Below are 17,278 nucleotides of genomic sequence, written 5' to 3'. Positions count from 1 at the left end.
TTTAATCATCAATTTTCACAATCTGTAGTCATAATTTATCTAATTTCAATGTGAACAATAATTGTAATAAAATTTGTTAATTAATTAATTATTCATCTCCTTAAAACTTCTTTATTTTTACACATTATATGGAATGGGCTCCTCCCAATCTCGTGTTGAGTGTTTCATGGGAAGAAATCCTTGGAAGAATTAAATTCAACGCATCAAAAACCAAGTCAACAATGCTTATTTAAAGAGAAAAGACCATAATAATCACTATTTTGAATTGAATTAAATTTCCAACTACCAAAAATGCCGACCTTCAAACCCTCGTCTATGGCGACTAGATATTAAACCTCAATGAAGAAAGATCTAACTCTGGGAAGAAATCCTTGGAAGAACTAAATTCAACGCATCAACAACCAGGTCAACGATGCTTATTTAAAGAGAAAAGACCATACTAATCACTATTTTGAATTGAATTAAATTTTCAACTACCAAAAATGGCAAGCTTCAAACCCTCGTCGATGGCGACTAGATATTTGCATTCAAGAAATTTGTTTAAAGATTAAAAAAATTGTTCAGCTAGCTTATATTAAAGCTCTATTGTAGCTCGTGCAAGTGTCTTCAATTTGAATTTAAGAAGAATGACCCATAATATTTGCTATTTATTATAGATTGGAGTTTAGGGTACTAGAATTATAAACAGGGATAGTATATTTAACATTTATATAAACTTAAATTATTACCACTTAATTGATGTATCCATTTGCTTGAGTTGTTAGCGAGGAGGCTTAAACAAAATGAAAAGGGAAACCATTTGCTTACTCTTTTACAAAAAGATAAACTTCGAAAGCACTCAAGCCCTCTGTCTAGTCAAAAGTCCTTCCACCATTCTAAAATATTATATCACTACCTTTAGTCTGCTTTTATTGGTTTCGGTGCTACTGCTTATGACACCATAAAATGTATCTTGATACTCTCAGATTCGTTTCGTCAATGTCAAAACACGGTATGGACGCACTACAACATGAAGGGGGGTTTAAAGACAATATTAGAGAATTGTCGTAATTTGAGAGAAAAAAAAAGTTGTTTATTGTCTTACCTATTTTCTTTAAGTGAGTGTCTTAAACTATTGTTGTAAAGACAATATTAGAGAATTGTCGTAATTTGAGAGAAAAAAAGTTATTTATTGTCTTATCTATTTTCTTTAAGTGAGTGTCTTAAACTATTGTCGTAAATGATTGTCTTATAAAGACAATAAAGAACAACACTATTATTGTCTCTTAAAGACAATTTTAATTTTGTCTTTATAGAAACTATTGTATCTTTAATCTCGCTTATTATATTTTTTAAGATGATTAGAGAGAAGATGGTACAAACTAATAAATTTAAAAAATTATATTATTTAATATAAACTAAAATATAATTAATTAATTCATGTTAAGGCGCGATGGATTCGAACCACCATCCCCTTCTTTTAACGCAAGTGCTCATCCATTGAGCTAGCACCTTTTAAAATAAGGAAAATTAGAAGTCTAAAGTTTTGCAAATATGAGCTACAAGAAGAGAGCAAAACAAATTAATTCAATGAGTAGGAACATTGGTGGTGAGCTGGACTTACATGTGGATAGGTGGTACCAGGTTTTGGCACATTCAATCTCACACTCTTTGAGGTTACTTGCTCATCACACAAATGTTTGAACAAATTAGATGGGACTTAAACTTGTTTTAATTGTCGACTAAAAAGCATGATTTCAAATGTTCATTACAAGCTTTTTGATAGTTTTAAAAAATTGAACTTTAATTAAAAAACCTTTGCAAGTATGTTCTATGTGTGCTGACCTAAGTCTTTGAAAATAGGTATGCATGTACAACAATGGAGAGATTTTAGCTACAACTGATCTGGTACACATACACCTAATGTGGAAGCAAAGACGGGCATGTCAACCATTTGTCATCACCACTTACGCCAAGAATGAAAGCCGTTAAAAGTAACTAATTTATTAAATCAATTGTACATCATTACATTCCAAGAAGACCATTCAACTTCAATTCTAAACATGACAATATGCATCAAGTAGAAGTTGAATCACCTTAGGGAAGACGAATGGAAGATTTTTTTTTAAAGAGGGGAGCGCACTGGAAATTAGGGAGGTTGTTGTGAAGAAGAAATAGAAGTGGAGTTGTGGGTAATGACAGGGAGATGTGAGGAGGAAGAAAATTGCTAAGAAGGGTGCAGTAAGAGGGAAAAACCCAGTGCTCATGGACTGTGTGGGGGAAAATGAAAACAAAAGAAAAAAAGGCAAAAGAATGCATACCAGAAGAAGATAGACTGCAAGAAGAATAATGTGTGGCTGAAGAGAGGGATTGTGTTTCTTGTTTGGATTCATCATGGATTATGGAAATGTGAATCTTTGTCAAAGACAAATTTTAGAGTTCAATATTTTGCAAATTCATGCCATTATAATGTAAGTTTTTTTTTGCGAGCTTGATCAAATCTCTGGATGCACAAGGATAAAACTATGAGCAATTTATACCAAAAACTTGCAGGTTTAAGTCGAGCGTTTTCATATCGATTTGGAGACCGATGTATGTGAATGGTGTTGACAGGCTACAAGCACTATTTTTGGGTTTTTGGGTTTCTATCACAACAGTAGAATCCATTCAGTCAGATAAAAGTAAATTTTAACCAAACTGGTGTGTATTTAATTCCAAAAGTTGATTGTCTAGGCACATAGAGAAGATAAAGTTATCAGTATGATATTTGTAGTCTTGAAGAGCACTTTCCCAATCAAGAATTCCTACACAAAATAATGCATATCCAATTGCAGTCAATCCATGAAAATAATTTGTATTAAAGCATCTACTTAGCTTTATTTTGAATAATATACGACAGAAAAATACCGACAATGAAAACTTGAATGTATGTGGTTTCAACAAGAGAACCTTGCTACAGCCACAACTGACTGTGATGTATATTCAACTTCTAGGGGGTACATGGATTACACATACAGTGATACTAGATCTCTCCTCAGTGGCTCAAATGAAGCATCTTGGAATACAGACAGCTACAGGGATTCAACAAGCACAGAGGGATCATGTTGAGAAAATATCTGGTTGACTCAAGCTTCATAACTTGTTTCATAGCCTATTTATAAAAAAACTTGTGCTGAGTTTTGCATTTCCAGTATGCAGATGCATGGTAAATTGACTTATGGAGAGTATCTTGCCTACATTTTGAAGTTCTGGATGTCAAATAACTCCTTGCTGACTAGATATGTGGTGATGAATTGGTAATTATTTTACGATTCATCTTCCTATAAAAACATGTTCTTGCTTTTCTAGGGTCAATACTCTTACAATGTGACAACTTTGATCAGATATTTCATATTTGTTCTTGGCACTATTGGCTACAAGACTTGGAGTATACCTGGTGGCAGTGAAGCACTAAAGGCAAGGATCTATGATAATGCTCAGCTAAATCAGTCCATGCGATTATAATGTTCATTCTCATATGACACATAGAGACACACTCGGATAACCAATGACACAAGACTATATGATGATTGTTTCAATCTTCGAATTGCTAAAAAAATTCTGGATGTTGCAGAAATTAGATCTTGTTTATCAGGCTAAGTGGAAGAATCTGTTGTTCTGACAATCTAGCAAACAAAGAAAATACTAGGTGATTTACAAAAAAATTGTCATATTAACAAAGATGCAAAGTATAAAATAAAACATAAAGTAAGTTGTTCCTACAAGATAGAGATCATATTTTGATACTCTATCTAGAGTAGTTGATCATTCTTTCACCCATGGAAAAAAATAAGTTTGGTACACCTGAAAATTTTCTTGGCACTATTGGCTACAACACTTGGAGTATACCTGGTGGCAGTGAAGCACTAAAGGCAAGGATCTATGATAATGCTCAGCTACATCATTCCAGACAATTATAATGTTCATTCTCATATGACGTGTAGAGACACACTGGGATAGCCAATAACACAAACATATATGATGCTTGTTTCAATCTTGGAATTGCCAAAATTTTGCTGGAAGTTGCCGAAAATAGATCCTGCTTATCAGGCTAAGTGGAAGAATCTGTTGTTCTAGCAATCTAGCAAACAAAGAAAATACTAGGTGATTTACAAAAAATTTGCCATCTTAACAAAGATGCAAAGTATAAAATAAAATAGAATGTAAGGTGTTCGTGCAAGATAGAGATCACATTTCGATACTCTATCTAGAGTAGTTGATCATTCTTTCACCCATGAAAAAAACTAGTTGGGTACACCGTCTAAAAAAATTCAGTGGTCCAACCCTGCAAAATTTTCAATTAAATTCATTATATTTTTTGAACCATATCAAGACTTTCTCTAACAATTGTTACCAATAATGGGAGCATGGTACAATATTAGATATTAGAGTTGTTAACTACCATTTCTTGGGGGAATACCTTAAGGCAAAGCCGAATCTACATACTAGATTCTGGTTGAATGCAGTAATATCACAGGAGTAGCTTCAGCTGGGCTTATAGAAAGTGTAAATAAAATCTCTGGACAAAACTAGAGGTGAATTTGTTTCAGCATCCTCTACAGAATCCATTAAGTGGTGATAATGAACACTTAAGAAGTATCAATTTTCACAATAATACCACTTCTCTTCATTAGAACTACTACTTAATGTTATATGACAACCAGAATGTCGGTAATGTGGTATGTTCTTTTAAAGGGTTGTACTCACTGGATTTGTCAAATAACTATTTGAAATCGAGATATTGAATGCTGTAATTTTTAAATTTCTTATGTTTTTATTTTTGAACCCTTCCTAATTACTTGGGCACCACTATAAAGACATATCCCAGGTTGACTTGAGGATTCCTTGTTAACAATGTTAAATAAAACATTTTCATGGCACTTATAGTTGTGTCAGTAATTGTTGTTACTATCCTTGTTATAGAAAATAACCCAGAACAACATTAGAAAAAGGTAGCCTACTGCTTAAAGAACACCCCTGCATTGATGTTGATGCCACCTATATTTGGGGTTGTAAACTATTCAAATTGCTTAGGCTTCCTTCTTGACATTGCCCATCTCAGTTATTCCTTTAACTGCAATTGGGTTAGTCTGCAGAGCATGCATCTGAGTAAACCAAATTATAAGAAAATAATTTTAAAAATATATTCAAACGAGTCCCTATAAACATCTTAAGTTCAAGGTTTCACTACATTTTAATTTTTATAGTATCTTTTTCATAATTAAAGCACTGACTAAGAATGAGTTGCTCAGGTTCGTGCATACTTGTACACACAATCACCTCCTACAACACTTCAACGATGACTTATGCTTACAGAAGGCTAAATATCATGATTAATATCTTAGGATGTTAACTTATGACACTTTTCTTGTTATGTATGCTTCCATTTTGGCACTTGAGGGATCCCAGTGGCCTTGGCTGTTTGGAGAGGTTTTGAGGTTGTGATTCATGGGCCTTAGGTTTTAGAGAAGGCACTTACTGGGGGGGAAGAGGTAGGAAAAGGGTTCAGTGGCCTCGTATGTTAGTAATGATCTTTTGGGGGATGGGGTTGGGCATCGTTGTGTGGCGTTCGATGTCAGAAGAGGTTCTACACCAGGTTGACTTTCTTCTGGGTTTGTTCATTATGGCATTTACAGCTATACATATTTACTTAAGAGTTTTCTGAATTCTGCATTGACCCAGGCCAGAAGACTTGCTTCAAACAATGCGTTCAATCTCCATCTCCAACTGTGGGTGGTCTTCACCAGCCCTATTCTTCATTAGGGCAATATTTTTTACTTGGTTCTCATGGTTCAGGGTTGAACTGCTTGAGTTGTATACCATCTCTTTATGTACAATTTTTTAGTGCTTAATGTTTGATTAGTTTCAGTAACCTATGGTCTTTTTACATGAGCACTTCCCTATTGTAATTGAATATACTCTTATAACATATTAATGTAATTTGTTAATATTTGGACATTAATACGTTGTCTTTCTTTCATTCCATATTTGTCTCTCACAGTCTATTATGTTTTCTAATTATACCTTCACCATACTTACCGAAATTTAACCGGGATCTCTACCTCAAGATTCTTTTTCATGGCACACCTAGTTATTAACTATTTTTTTGACCATTTATATTTTTTGCATGTCTGTAATTTGGTTTTTAAGTTGACTGACAGGGGGTCATCCTTCGCTAAAAGCCCAAACCTTATAGAAAACCATTTTAAACAATTTGAGCATTTGGTAAAATGTCACAGGCAACCTGTTGATGGGGACAATGCACTGGTGAGAATGAAGAATAAAATCGGGAAATTCTATGAATACAAATTTAATTTTTCTCATTGTTTTGGAAAAAAAATCCCAATTTATGAAAAAGATTTATAAAAAAACTCTAGACTGGAGCAATGTAAAGCTCTCAGAATTGCATTCTGATCCTCAAGGATACCATATAAATCCCTCGAAGCCATAGGCAACAATAGAAAGAAGTAAAAAAATCCCCTTTTATTTTTCCTTTTCTAGAAGACAATCAATCTGTAAGAAAATGTAAAACTCACCGGTAGTTTGTATCTGCAAGGAAATGAATGAATAACCCTCAGCTTAGGAAAAAGAGGCAAAAGTAGAAAAACAGAGCTCTTGACCTTGAAATTGGCCTCAACACCATCAGTATCCACCTTATTTGTGTTTTCCTCAGCACTCTCAACGTCTCCCTACACCACTTCCAGCAATACCAGATCTAAGAGCTCGATCAGTGGAAACCTTGCTGCCTGGTCATGAAACACAAGTAAAATTGTGGAAGAGTGGAGATTTGGCATAGAAAATAATGACAATGTTCCTATGTAGCTAGATCAAGGTTGGCCATGACAACCCCTCCCGCCATTGATGCAGCTGATGATGCATTGGTCCTTGCCACTAACTGCAAACAGAGAAATTTTTGTTTGAAGAACAAGCATCAGACCATTAGTTCGCACAGCAGCACCAGTAGTTGACAGCGGTGATGAGGAGGGGATTTTAAAAGAATCTTTCCTAATATCAAAATCTATTTGATATTTAAAGTACAAGAAGATGTAAGATGTAATAGATCTTGTAGGCAAGAAGATACTGGATGGAATGAATTTTCTCCACTAGAAGATACCATGTGGATGGATTATCTTATCTATCTGGATCTGAGCCTAATGATATTTTAAATCAAGATATGTGTAAGACATTAGAAACTATATAGAAACTTGAGAACTATTGTGTAGGAATTGATAATCTTGAATGTAGTTTTATTGCATCTGATGGCTCTAAAACAGAGCCTCCTCTTCTTCTTGTTGGGGACTAAGATGTTTTGGTACTTCCTTACAAAGAAGTAGATCTAATATTTGGGCAAGACCTTCAGGCAAAAGAAGATTCTTTGGAGTTGGATCGAAAGCCTGAGGAATCTTGAAGCAATCAGTTAAATGTTGATGTCTCATGTACAAACCTAGAGTCTTTTGATGGCTTTGGAAAACTGTTTGCAGAGGAAGAAATGGTGCATATTCAAAAAAAGAAAGAGGGGTCTGAGGATTTTTATGCAGAATGCAATTGGGAATCATATTTTGTGTACAAAAAGCTCTATTGTAGCTAGTGAAACAAACAAAGAAGATATGGCGACCATTGTTACACCAATGTCTCTCAATGGTGTACAATAACTTGCTCATGGAAAGACTAGCATTGTGTGCATAAAACTCTTGAACAAATATTTTGTGGAAGATTTCGCTGTACACATTCAACTTATTTTAGATAAAATTGAAAAATCTAGCATTTAGAACAGTCACCCAGAAACAACATTTAGTATAATATGTTGACTAAATTTAAGAAAAATTTGATCATCTTCCTTATACACACAAGCTACTCTTTTTTTTTTTTTTTTTTTTAAAGTCTCCATAACAAAACCAAAATTAAAGTAAGCAAGGAACTTACATGTTTTTCCAAGTCCGACTGTCATGCAAGCTCCTTAACAGACCTCTGAAATTCGTCCTTTGATTCTTTCAAAAACTATATTTCCCTTATAGCCTGCATTTAGAGAATTCTAACCCTTCAGGAAATCAGATGTCACTGAGGGGGTACTCATATAGAAGATATAGATATGTTTCTACTAAATATGATACATAAGGCTTGCTATCAAAACCAATAGTAGATTATCTACTATATTTTCTCATGGATTGTGAAAATTATATGATTTACATCAGTATAAAATCTCTAAGAATAAGTCTCATTGTTAGAAAACTCTTTAGTTTGATATCTAATGTGTGCAAGTCCTGCAAACTCTAATTTAATTTATTAATAGAGGTCTTGAAGGATCCATCATGTACCTGAAATGACAGACATTGATGAAAGAGTCACGAGGCCCTGCCCAAGGGATATTGTGCAGCCATTAAACACTCAGGGGTTAGAAAAATCATGCATAAAGAGTAGACAGATGTGAATTACCAACACATGAAACAACTTTCACACCATATCATTGTACCATGATACAAATTAGAAGACTTCGTAAATAAATTTTTGTACTTCTCATCTAAATCAAACTGCATTACTGTATATTCTTAGAAAAAGCAATAAAATGAAAATAGGACTTGATATAATGTCTTTTATACCAATGCATCGCCATAATTTCCACAATAGCTTAATTTTACTACTTTGTTAAACTTGTGTAGCTATTTTCCACAGAGATAACATAATGATGCAATCATTACTCTATCCATAAATACAATTGTTGCACATAAAATTTGAGTAAATTTAATGACTATCCAACCTAACAGGATTGATAGGACAAACACAAACTCTAAGTACACAATATATTAGAAAAGAAAGATTCAATCTTACCATATCAAGCTGGTTTCCATAACCTAATCCATCCAAAACATAAAGATATGGGCAAATAGATTCTATACTAAAAGTAGCGTAAACCAAGGTGATATTCCTATGCTGCTTGTTGGTTCTTGTACAAAGTCACTTGTCACTTATAGTTTCAATTCATCTTATCCATCATTAGTTGAGGCTATAGTTGATTTCCTTCCACTACACCAAGAAAGGGGTTCTACTAACAATGCCACAAACCAAGCTTAAAAACCCCTTGTAACTGTTATTAGTATTGCTCTGCTACTGTTGTTGTAATCCCAACATCAAAACCTCCTGTAACTGTCCTAGTTCTTAGAAATACTGAGCTGAAACATAACAGTTCTTGAATTAATCTTGAAACCTGAGGCATGTAGAGATCTAGAGTTGCAATGCAGTAAAACCTGATCTTGCAGAATGCCTAAATTTTTTGGTATATAAGTAAAATTTGAAACTAGTGGAAAATAGTAAACTTCTAAAAATATGAAAAACTATAATGAAGAGTTCAAATGATTTTTTTTACTGTAAGCATTGTACTTTAAATTTTAATAATGAAAAAATAGTAAACAAAAGAAGGGAATCATTTTCCTAAGGGAGAATGGCTACTAACTCCTATCTAGTTGATGATAGTATCGATGCTGCCATTTAAAAAACTAGACTGAGACTTGTGTAGTAGAGTTTTTTTTCCAACAAAACAGGTCATTTTCTAATTGCCTGGTTGGACTCTTTTCAGTCCCTTTGACACGCTTGTGGTCTCTTGTTGGACATTAATAATTTCTTACCTACCTCAATTCTCTTCCCATCTTGCACATAACACAACTGATCCGAAATGAAGCTCCAAGAATCCGCTAATGGAATGTCATTGGTTATGAAAAAAATTTGTAAGAAAACATCTCAGGCTAGACAAATGATAGTGCAATAAATAGTAATGGAAGAGAATAGTATTTACCTAAGTTTGGGTTTAGATTTATTCTCATGAAATTGGCCATACAGGATTTGCTGAAGAAAGTATAAGTTTTAGAAATTAAGGCTCTTTCTAAAATCCAGGTTTCTAGATTACATCCAACCTCCCTTATCACTACCACTACCCCAGTCTGTGGAAGGCTTTAAAACCATCCCCCACAGTTATGGATCAGTGACTTTTATAGCATATCTATACTTACAAATAGAAACTTTTGTGTATGTAACAATATATCTAAAAATGCATCTTCAAAAAGACTTGCCAACATAGCTTACGAACCTAACAATACATTTGAAGGTAATGAGATGAAACCCATTTTTGTATCCACAATTGTGGTAATTACATATATATCATATATGTCCTATACCCATTATCCTTTTTCATATTCTCACAGAAAGATGTCCCTGGATAATTATGCTTACGAGTAAATAGACTTATTTGCTTTTAATCATTAATGTAACCAACAATACATAGTGGGCCCATTAACTGCTAACGTTTCGTATCTCCTTTGTCTCATACCTATTTTTAGTCTGTAACTATCCATTTTGCATTGATGCTATTTTGCTTTAATCTCCTCTCTTTAAGTGGGGAGGTAGATTTTGGTTTGGTGGGGAAGTGTCTATGTTACTTCACTATATTACAATTAGAATCAGAAATAACTATATTGAAACTTCAAAAATGAAACAATCAAATGGGATGAACATACCAAGAAACAATTTAGGCTGGACAATACAATAGCAGGAAATATTGATTCAACATAAAACACATATTAAAAATAGAAGCCTCTAGAAAATTTTGGATTTGACAAGGCAGATCTATTCACTAATTCTTGAGGGACAAAATATCACAGTTCTATTCACAACGAGTATCCACTACCTTGGAAGTTTATTACACTGCTCTAGATAAGGGTTTCACCCTTTTTCAGAGTTTACTGTGTTTCAAGAGATATTTATCTTTGAAGGTCTGTTTAATCAAGATCAAATGATTGTTTTGAAGATCAACAGATTTTCCCATACGTGAACAACTACTCTATGAAAAGAGAGAACGACTACTGTAAAAAACTCAAGACTGGTTGCCTGTTCTTGACAAGTTTTTCTCACTTTTTGAAGATAATATTCACTATCAAGAGATAGAATATATTAACCATTAGAAGAAATTAGAGATCTAAACATTTGTTATAAAATGAATAGATATAGTCATAAAGGATACATCTTATAAGGATACTTGTTATCATGACAAAGAAAAGCTATGCAATTGATTGTCATAAAACAGTGAAAAGGAAGTCTTTCTTATATGATTCAAACTTTAAAGTTGGAAGTTCACACTTCAAGTTATAAGTTATAACTATGCCTCATCTAGGTTATCTATGTCACTTTCTAATTGAAGCAGTCATCATCCAATGGAAGTCTGACCAATTTCGGTTGCACCACATTGTCAATCTACTTAATATATTTAGAGTCAACATCCAAACATACTATTGGAGACTGTCAATGCTCAGCAGCCTGCCAATCCTAACATCTTAAAGCACGATGAACAGTAACTTGTTCTCTACTTCTTTAGAGGTAAGATTATATTTCATTAGATGTAGGATCTTATAAAAATAAGCCATCAAAGAATGTAAATTATATTTTTCTATCAATCCTCTATTTCTTTCTCCTTCCATTTGTTGTGAATTATATTTGTCTATCAATCCTCTACAATTGATGATAACAGATTGTCCAGAGCTTGAAGAGCTGCATTGCTTTGCATATTTAACTTCCTTGGTGAAGACTCAAATATTCAGGTGTAAGAAGCTGGAGAAAGTTACTTTGCCAAGAACATTGAAGAATCTCCTATTAAATTCTTGCAAATAACTAAAAAATGGGTCAGAAATGTCTCAACTAAAGAATCTGGTTGGATTGATTATTTCTCAGCATAGGTATCTCGAGCTTGATTTGCATCTTGAGTCTATCATTTCTCTCTAGAGAATCACATTTGATGGTTGTGGGAAGCTAAAGTCTATTCAGCTGAACAAATGTCAAAATATGAAGAGAGTATCAGGAAACTTTGATGTGGACTGGATATAAATTTGTGGTTGTCCCAAGCTTGAGGAGTTGTCCATACATGTTTGTCCTAGAATGAGCTGGCAGGAAATATTTTGAATCTCATTAAGTGCAACATTCCATACATTCACAAAAGATCATAGGAATGGATGATCTTTCAAAGCCGACAGAGCTGGCCATCACTGAGTGTCTGGAGATGGAGTTGCCCTCTCCTGTTGAATTGAGGTGCCTGGAGAGAATTACCACTAACTCTTCTAAGAAATTTCATATGATAATATTGCTAACATTAGTCTTTACAATCACAATGTAGTAGAGCATAAATTGGAAGTGGTGGGAGGGATATGAAATTTTTCAAAGCCTATAGAGCTATGCTTATTTAGTGTCCTCATCTTAAGAACTTGCCTATACCTTATGGTCTAAGTAGTTGAGAAACCATTGCAATTGATTGATGCGGGAAGCTTAATCATCTAAAGCTGACTGATTGCATCATTTCAGAAGGGGTGCAATGTAGATTTAGCATGGACTATTTCGTGCAGTTGTGGATATTGGATTGTTTGGCACTTGTAGAGCTTCCTTATTTTGCACGTAGAACTTGCTTGGAGGGGATTCAAATAATCAAGTGTACAAAGCGACTAAATATAACTGTTCTTTCTGGTCTAAGGAATCATGAAAGGATTGAAATTAACGGATAAGAGAAGCTTAATCACCCCCAGGTGACTGACATTGATTGTGTAATTACTAAAGTAGTCTCAAGTAGCTTTGACCCAGGTCATCTGTCATAGTTGTGGATATCGGTTCGTCCAGAGTTTGAAGAGCTATCTTGTTTTGTGCATCTAACTTTCCTGGAGAGGATTCACATATTCAGATGTAAGAAGCTGAAGAAATAATATTTCCAATATCACTGAAGAATCTTCAATTGGAGTCTTTTAAAGAATTGAAAAGAGTATCAGAAATATTCCATCTAAATAATCTGGTAGAATTAATTATCTCCGAGTGTCAATAGCTTGAGTCTAAGTTGCGTCTGGAGGGTATGGACTCTCTCCAGAGTATTACATTCGATAATTGTGGGAAGATGATTGTAATTGATTCTTGTGAGAAGTTGCAGAGAACATTATTTCCAACTACACTCATCAAACTCAGAGTGTGTAGGTACAAAAAAATAAAAAACGGTGGCAAGAATTGGCAATCTTACAAAGTTAACAAACATGTGCATTGGTGAGTGTCCCGAGCTTGAAGAGCTGCCAATTCTAACTGGACTGATCTACTTGAAAAGTATTAATATTGAGCTACTTGGATTCACAAGACTGTAATCCTCTTAACTGACATCTTAACTTGTCCTTGATTCTTGTTGCCGCAGAGATTACTAAGCTCTCTAGAAATGAATAGCCTCTAAATTTCAACTCCCCTGCTTACAAGAAATTGATCACAAGACAGTATGAAATTTCACTCTTCAGTCTCCTTCAATACTCATCCAAGATAGTCTCATTTAAATTTACAACCTTTTATAAGACAAATCCATCTTATAAGATACACCAAGCTCTTCCTCCCTCTCAAGCTCCTTGATTCAACTTATAATTTTGATGATTGTATGTCAAATAAACTAGGCTTGTTGCCCACTCATCCTTTGAGATGTTCAAATTGAAGTTACATTTCTATTTGCCAAATCTACCATCATGACCCGAGCAAGCTGGGTTGATACATATCTTTATGCTCCTTCCACTCCGAGCAAGGGGAGTACTTTCTTTACATGTTCAAGGGATAGAGACTTAGAAATCTCCTTAGATAATCATTGTCCTGATATTATTAATGAACAAATTGAACTTAGCAGATGGTTAAGAAATATAATAATCCTTGTTCTCTTCAGAAACGAAGTCAATGTCAAGTCCAGTCCACTTTAGAGAATTACTGTACTTCTCAGTATATCACAAAGTCTAGATACAACTCTCACCAATACTTCACCCTTCACAGTATAAGAATAATGATTAAAACTTAAGAGTAATAATAAGACTCTGTTGAAGACTACTGATCATTGAATAAAACAATCATGTTGATCACAACATCTTGTAGATGCAAAAAATAATGGCTACAAAATGAATGAATACAATCTTAAAGATCCCCTGCTCAAATGATGATTTTTCATAGCCTACAACAACCAAGACAATGTCTTCAACTATCATGATGAATCAAAGGCCACGCAAGAAGACTCCATGATGTTCAGTTGTATAAGTTTCACCAGCTACTGAAGACAGTTCATGAGATAATTGCTCCAACATGTAAACTCTTAGCTTATCATAAACCACACAAGATGAGACCAACAGCTATGCGCAATCAAATTTTCCAATGACTCTTCATCCATACAAAGAGTCACTCAAATATGCAGACTATGAACTAGAAGAAAACTAGTAGCAAAATAATATCACAGAGATTAAATATACTAGTCCAACAACGAAGAATAGATTCTTATGAAAAGCATATAAGAAGTATAAGCTCTCTCACAACTACCATGAATATTTTCCATAGAATAATGACAGACATTAGACATCATGAAACTTGAGGTATCCAAACATCCAATCCTAGTTCTGGATCTTTATTACAACATGGCTCTGATACCATGTTCAATTTTGTAGCCAGAATAGCATAAACAGAGAGCTAAAACTTAAAGAAAATGCTATAGTAGATTAAGGTCATGACTATAACATATAATCACATACAATGATACTTACAAAACCATCGAGAACTGAAATATGATGAGCCTCTATTCTGAGAGAACTAGAGCATCTCTACAGCTTCAGAGCAAAATGAAAAAGGATAACACAAGTAGAATGTCATGAAAACTCCATCAGAGGACAAAAGAAACCATACATAAAGTTCTGAGAAGCATGTTCAGCGAATTCCAGGTATAAAGATCCTTCTCACAGCTATTAACTTCAACAAATAACAACCACAACTATAAAAGCAAAAGTGATTAGACAACAAAAATGTCAACCTTGACTCTATATGTATGCTTCAATTAATTTATTTATTTCAGAAGGGAGTGATAGACTTTGTTATATGCTTTTGAACTCTAGCTCTTCTCCGATAAAACGCTACAGTGAAAGAGTTGATTCAGTTCATAAATAGAAACTTGCCTTTTCATTCCTTATATTCCCATTTCCAGTCATGGGTTTTACAAATTCATTCCTCTCTATGTCACTTATCTTCTCTTGTCTGTCACCACGATAGGTATTAGGTATCAAAAAGAAGACAGCGTGGTGTGTGGGATCAACAACTATCCATTTTCAAATGGCAAATGAAAATGTCTTTCAGGATTCAACTTTCTGGATTACAGTAACCACACAAAGGGATGCCATCCAATTCTATTGGAGCAACTGAGCTGCAGTACTAATGGCTTAAAAATGGAGCAGTTTGAGAGAATAAACTGGCCTAGGAATGATTATGACAACATCATAAACATAAATGGCACCAAATGCTCGTAGGCATGTATAGAAGATTGCATTTGTAGAGTTTTTATCTAGAACGAAAATTGGAAAAATTGTTTGAAGAAGTCAATGCATCTGCTAGGAGGCCAAGAAGATAATACTGGTATAGCTTTTGTTAAAGTCTACATGGCCTCCGTCTTTGTTTCTTCCACACCTATTCCTACAGTGGCTGCTCCTTCTGTGGTATTTCCTTCAATGCCTGTACCTTCTACACCGCCCAAGGAAGGTAACGAGCAAAAGGGCTTTTTTGCGTTCATAGCAATTTTGTCATTAATTTTGTTGTATACATGCAGATCCAAAATGAACGCATTTCAAGAGCATTATAAATTTGACCATTAGGCTTGAAGGCATTTAGTTTTCAGGAGATAGACGCTGCAACTAGAGGCTTCAAGGAAAAAATAGGAAGCGGCACCTTTGGGAAGGTATATGAGTGTGTTTTATCTAATAGAAAATCTATTGTTGTGAAGAAGCTTAATAAACAGCTCCTTCAAGGCAAACGAAATGGTGAACCCAAGTTCAGAACAGAGATGATATCATAAAAAACTTGTTAAACTTTATGGTTTTTGTCATGAGGGCTCCCACAAAATGTTGGTGTACGAGTACATGCCCAATGGATCTCTGGACAGTTTTATTTAAGGGTACAAGAGTTCTTGATTGGGATCCGCGCTTTAATATTGGGTTGGGAGTACGTGAAGAATGTACAAACCCTATGATTCATGGTGATATAAATCCCCAAAACATCCTGCTGGACCAAAATTACCATATTAAGATTGCAGACTTTGGAATTTCAAAATCGATTGGCGAAAAACAAACAAGGACATATACTCTTTCCCGTGGCACTGTTGGTTACATAGCACCCGAGTGGGAAAAATATATTGCAGTTATTGTCAAGGTGGACATTTACAGCTTCGGGGTGATGCTTTTCGAAATTAGTTGCAGGAAGATGTTTGAATCGGAGGCCTCAAAAAATGAAATGGTTTTATCTGATTTTCTCTACTTTGGACGCTTAACGCTTAAACCTTTAGTAGCGCGTGGCCCTACTGTTCTAAAGGGAAGGGTCACTCGGGAAGAATAGTGATCGTCCTTCATTCAACAGGATGGATGGATTGGACTAAAGGTCCTCTATCTATAAATGAGCAAAGGGTAACTACCCTACTATTCTATTTTGAAAGCTGGAAGGAAGGGCGTATTAACATTTTTGCTCAGAAAATAAACTGTAAAAAGCAAGAACTTACCATTTATATTCAATTGAAGGGCATGGAGATGAAAAAAATGCAACGGGCAAGGGAAAGGCTGCTGAAACTAAAACAACAAAGTAGCTAGACCCTCCTTTGATAGACAGCAGCAGTAACAAATATCTGCAGGGAGCAAAACCGTGGAAGAAGACAGCAGCCAGGGCATAGTGTACAAATATCTTGCTTCTTCTAGCACAAATACCCTGATCCAAATATCTTGCCCCTGATTACTCCATTACGATGAGTTTCCATGAGTGGGTACCGCAGCTTCAGTGCCTCTAAATGCTCCATTTCAAGAAGTTTGTGCGGAGATGCCTCTGATTACTCCATTTCATCTGAGTTTGCACATTGTGTTTACTGCAGTGAGAAGTGGGAATGGACTAATCGACATGAATTTATTTCTAACAAATATGCTTTTAGGTGTTTCTTAATTAGAGACAATTAAAAATAAAATAAGAAATATAAGTTAAATATGAAATATTTTTTAAAGACAAAATTAAACTTTTGTCACAAATTAATGTCTTAAATACCTCTACTATGTAGTAGTGTAACTGCACTGCTAGTCAAGGTATGCTTCTACATACTACCAAAAAGTTCTATTATAATTCAAGTTATTGTGTTTTTCACAACTCGTATGAATTCTTTTGGATTTACGAACTACTACCCACGAATTGGGATTTCAACTACACTGCTAATCAAGTTATG

General features: G+C 34.6%; 1 protein-coding gene across 7 annotated transcripts in view; it reads right to left on the bottom strand.

The window, feature by feature from the left end:
- Positions 1-16,968, bottom strand: part of LOC149530876 (uncharacterized) — a 31,996-nt gene extending 15,028 nt beyond the window's left edge. The window contains exons 1-4 of one of the 7 annotated variants that reach the window (XM_089808825.1): positions 16,574-16,968; positions 8,334-8,370; positions 7,942-8,034; positions 6,555-6,913 (exon numbers count right to left, since the gene is read on the bottom strand). Coding sequence is in view for 2 of the 7 variants with exons in the window: in XM_089808823.1 (XP_089664949.1) it covers positions 7,942-7,943 (2 nt within the window). In the remaining 5 variants the exon portion in view is untranslated. Of the gene's footprint in view, positions 1-3,671; positions 4,304-6,286; positions 8,035-8,333; positions 8,371-16,573 lie in introns of those variants that run through there. The other 6 variants (XM_089808826.1, XR_016358481.1, XR_016358483.1 and 3 more) reach the window with 6 other exon arrangements.
- Positions 16,969-17,278: the final 310 nt, after the last annotated feature.

Source organism: Cupressus sempervirens, chromosome 11, assembly GCF_028749045.1.
Source record: "Cupressus sempervirens isolate cs-2001-9-10 chromosome 11, ASM2874904v1, whole genome shotgun sequence".
In the NCBI taxonomy this organism is placed as follows: domain Eukaryota; kingdom Viridiplantae; phylum Streptophyta; class Pinopsida; order Cupressales; family Cupressaceae; genus Cupressus; species Cupressus sempervirens.
This window is presented reverse-complemented; position numbering and strand designations above follow the sequence as displayed.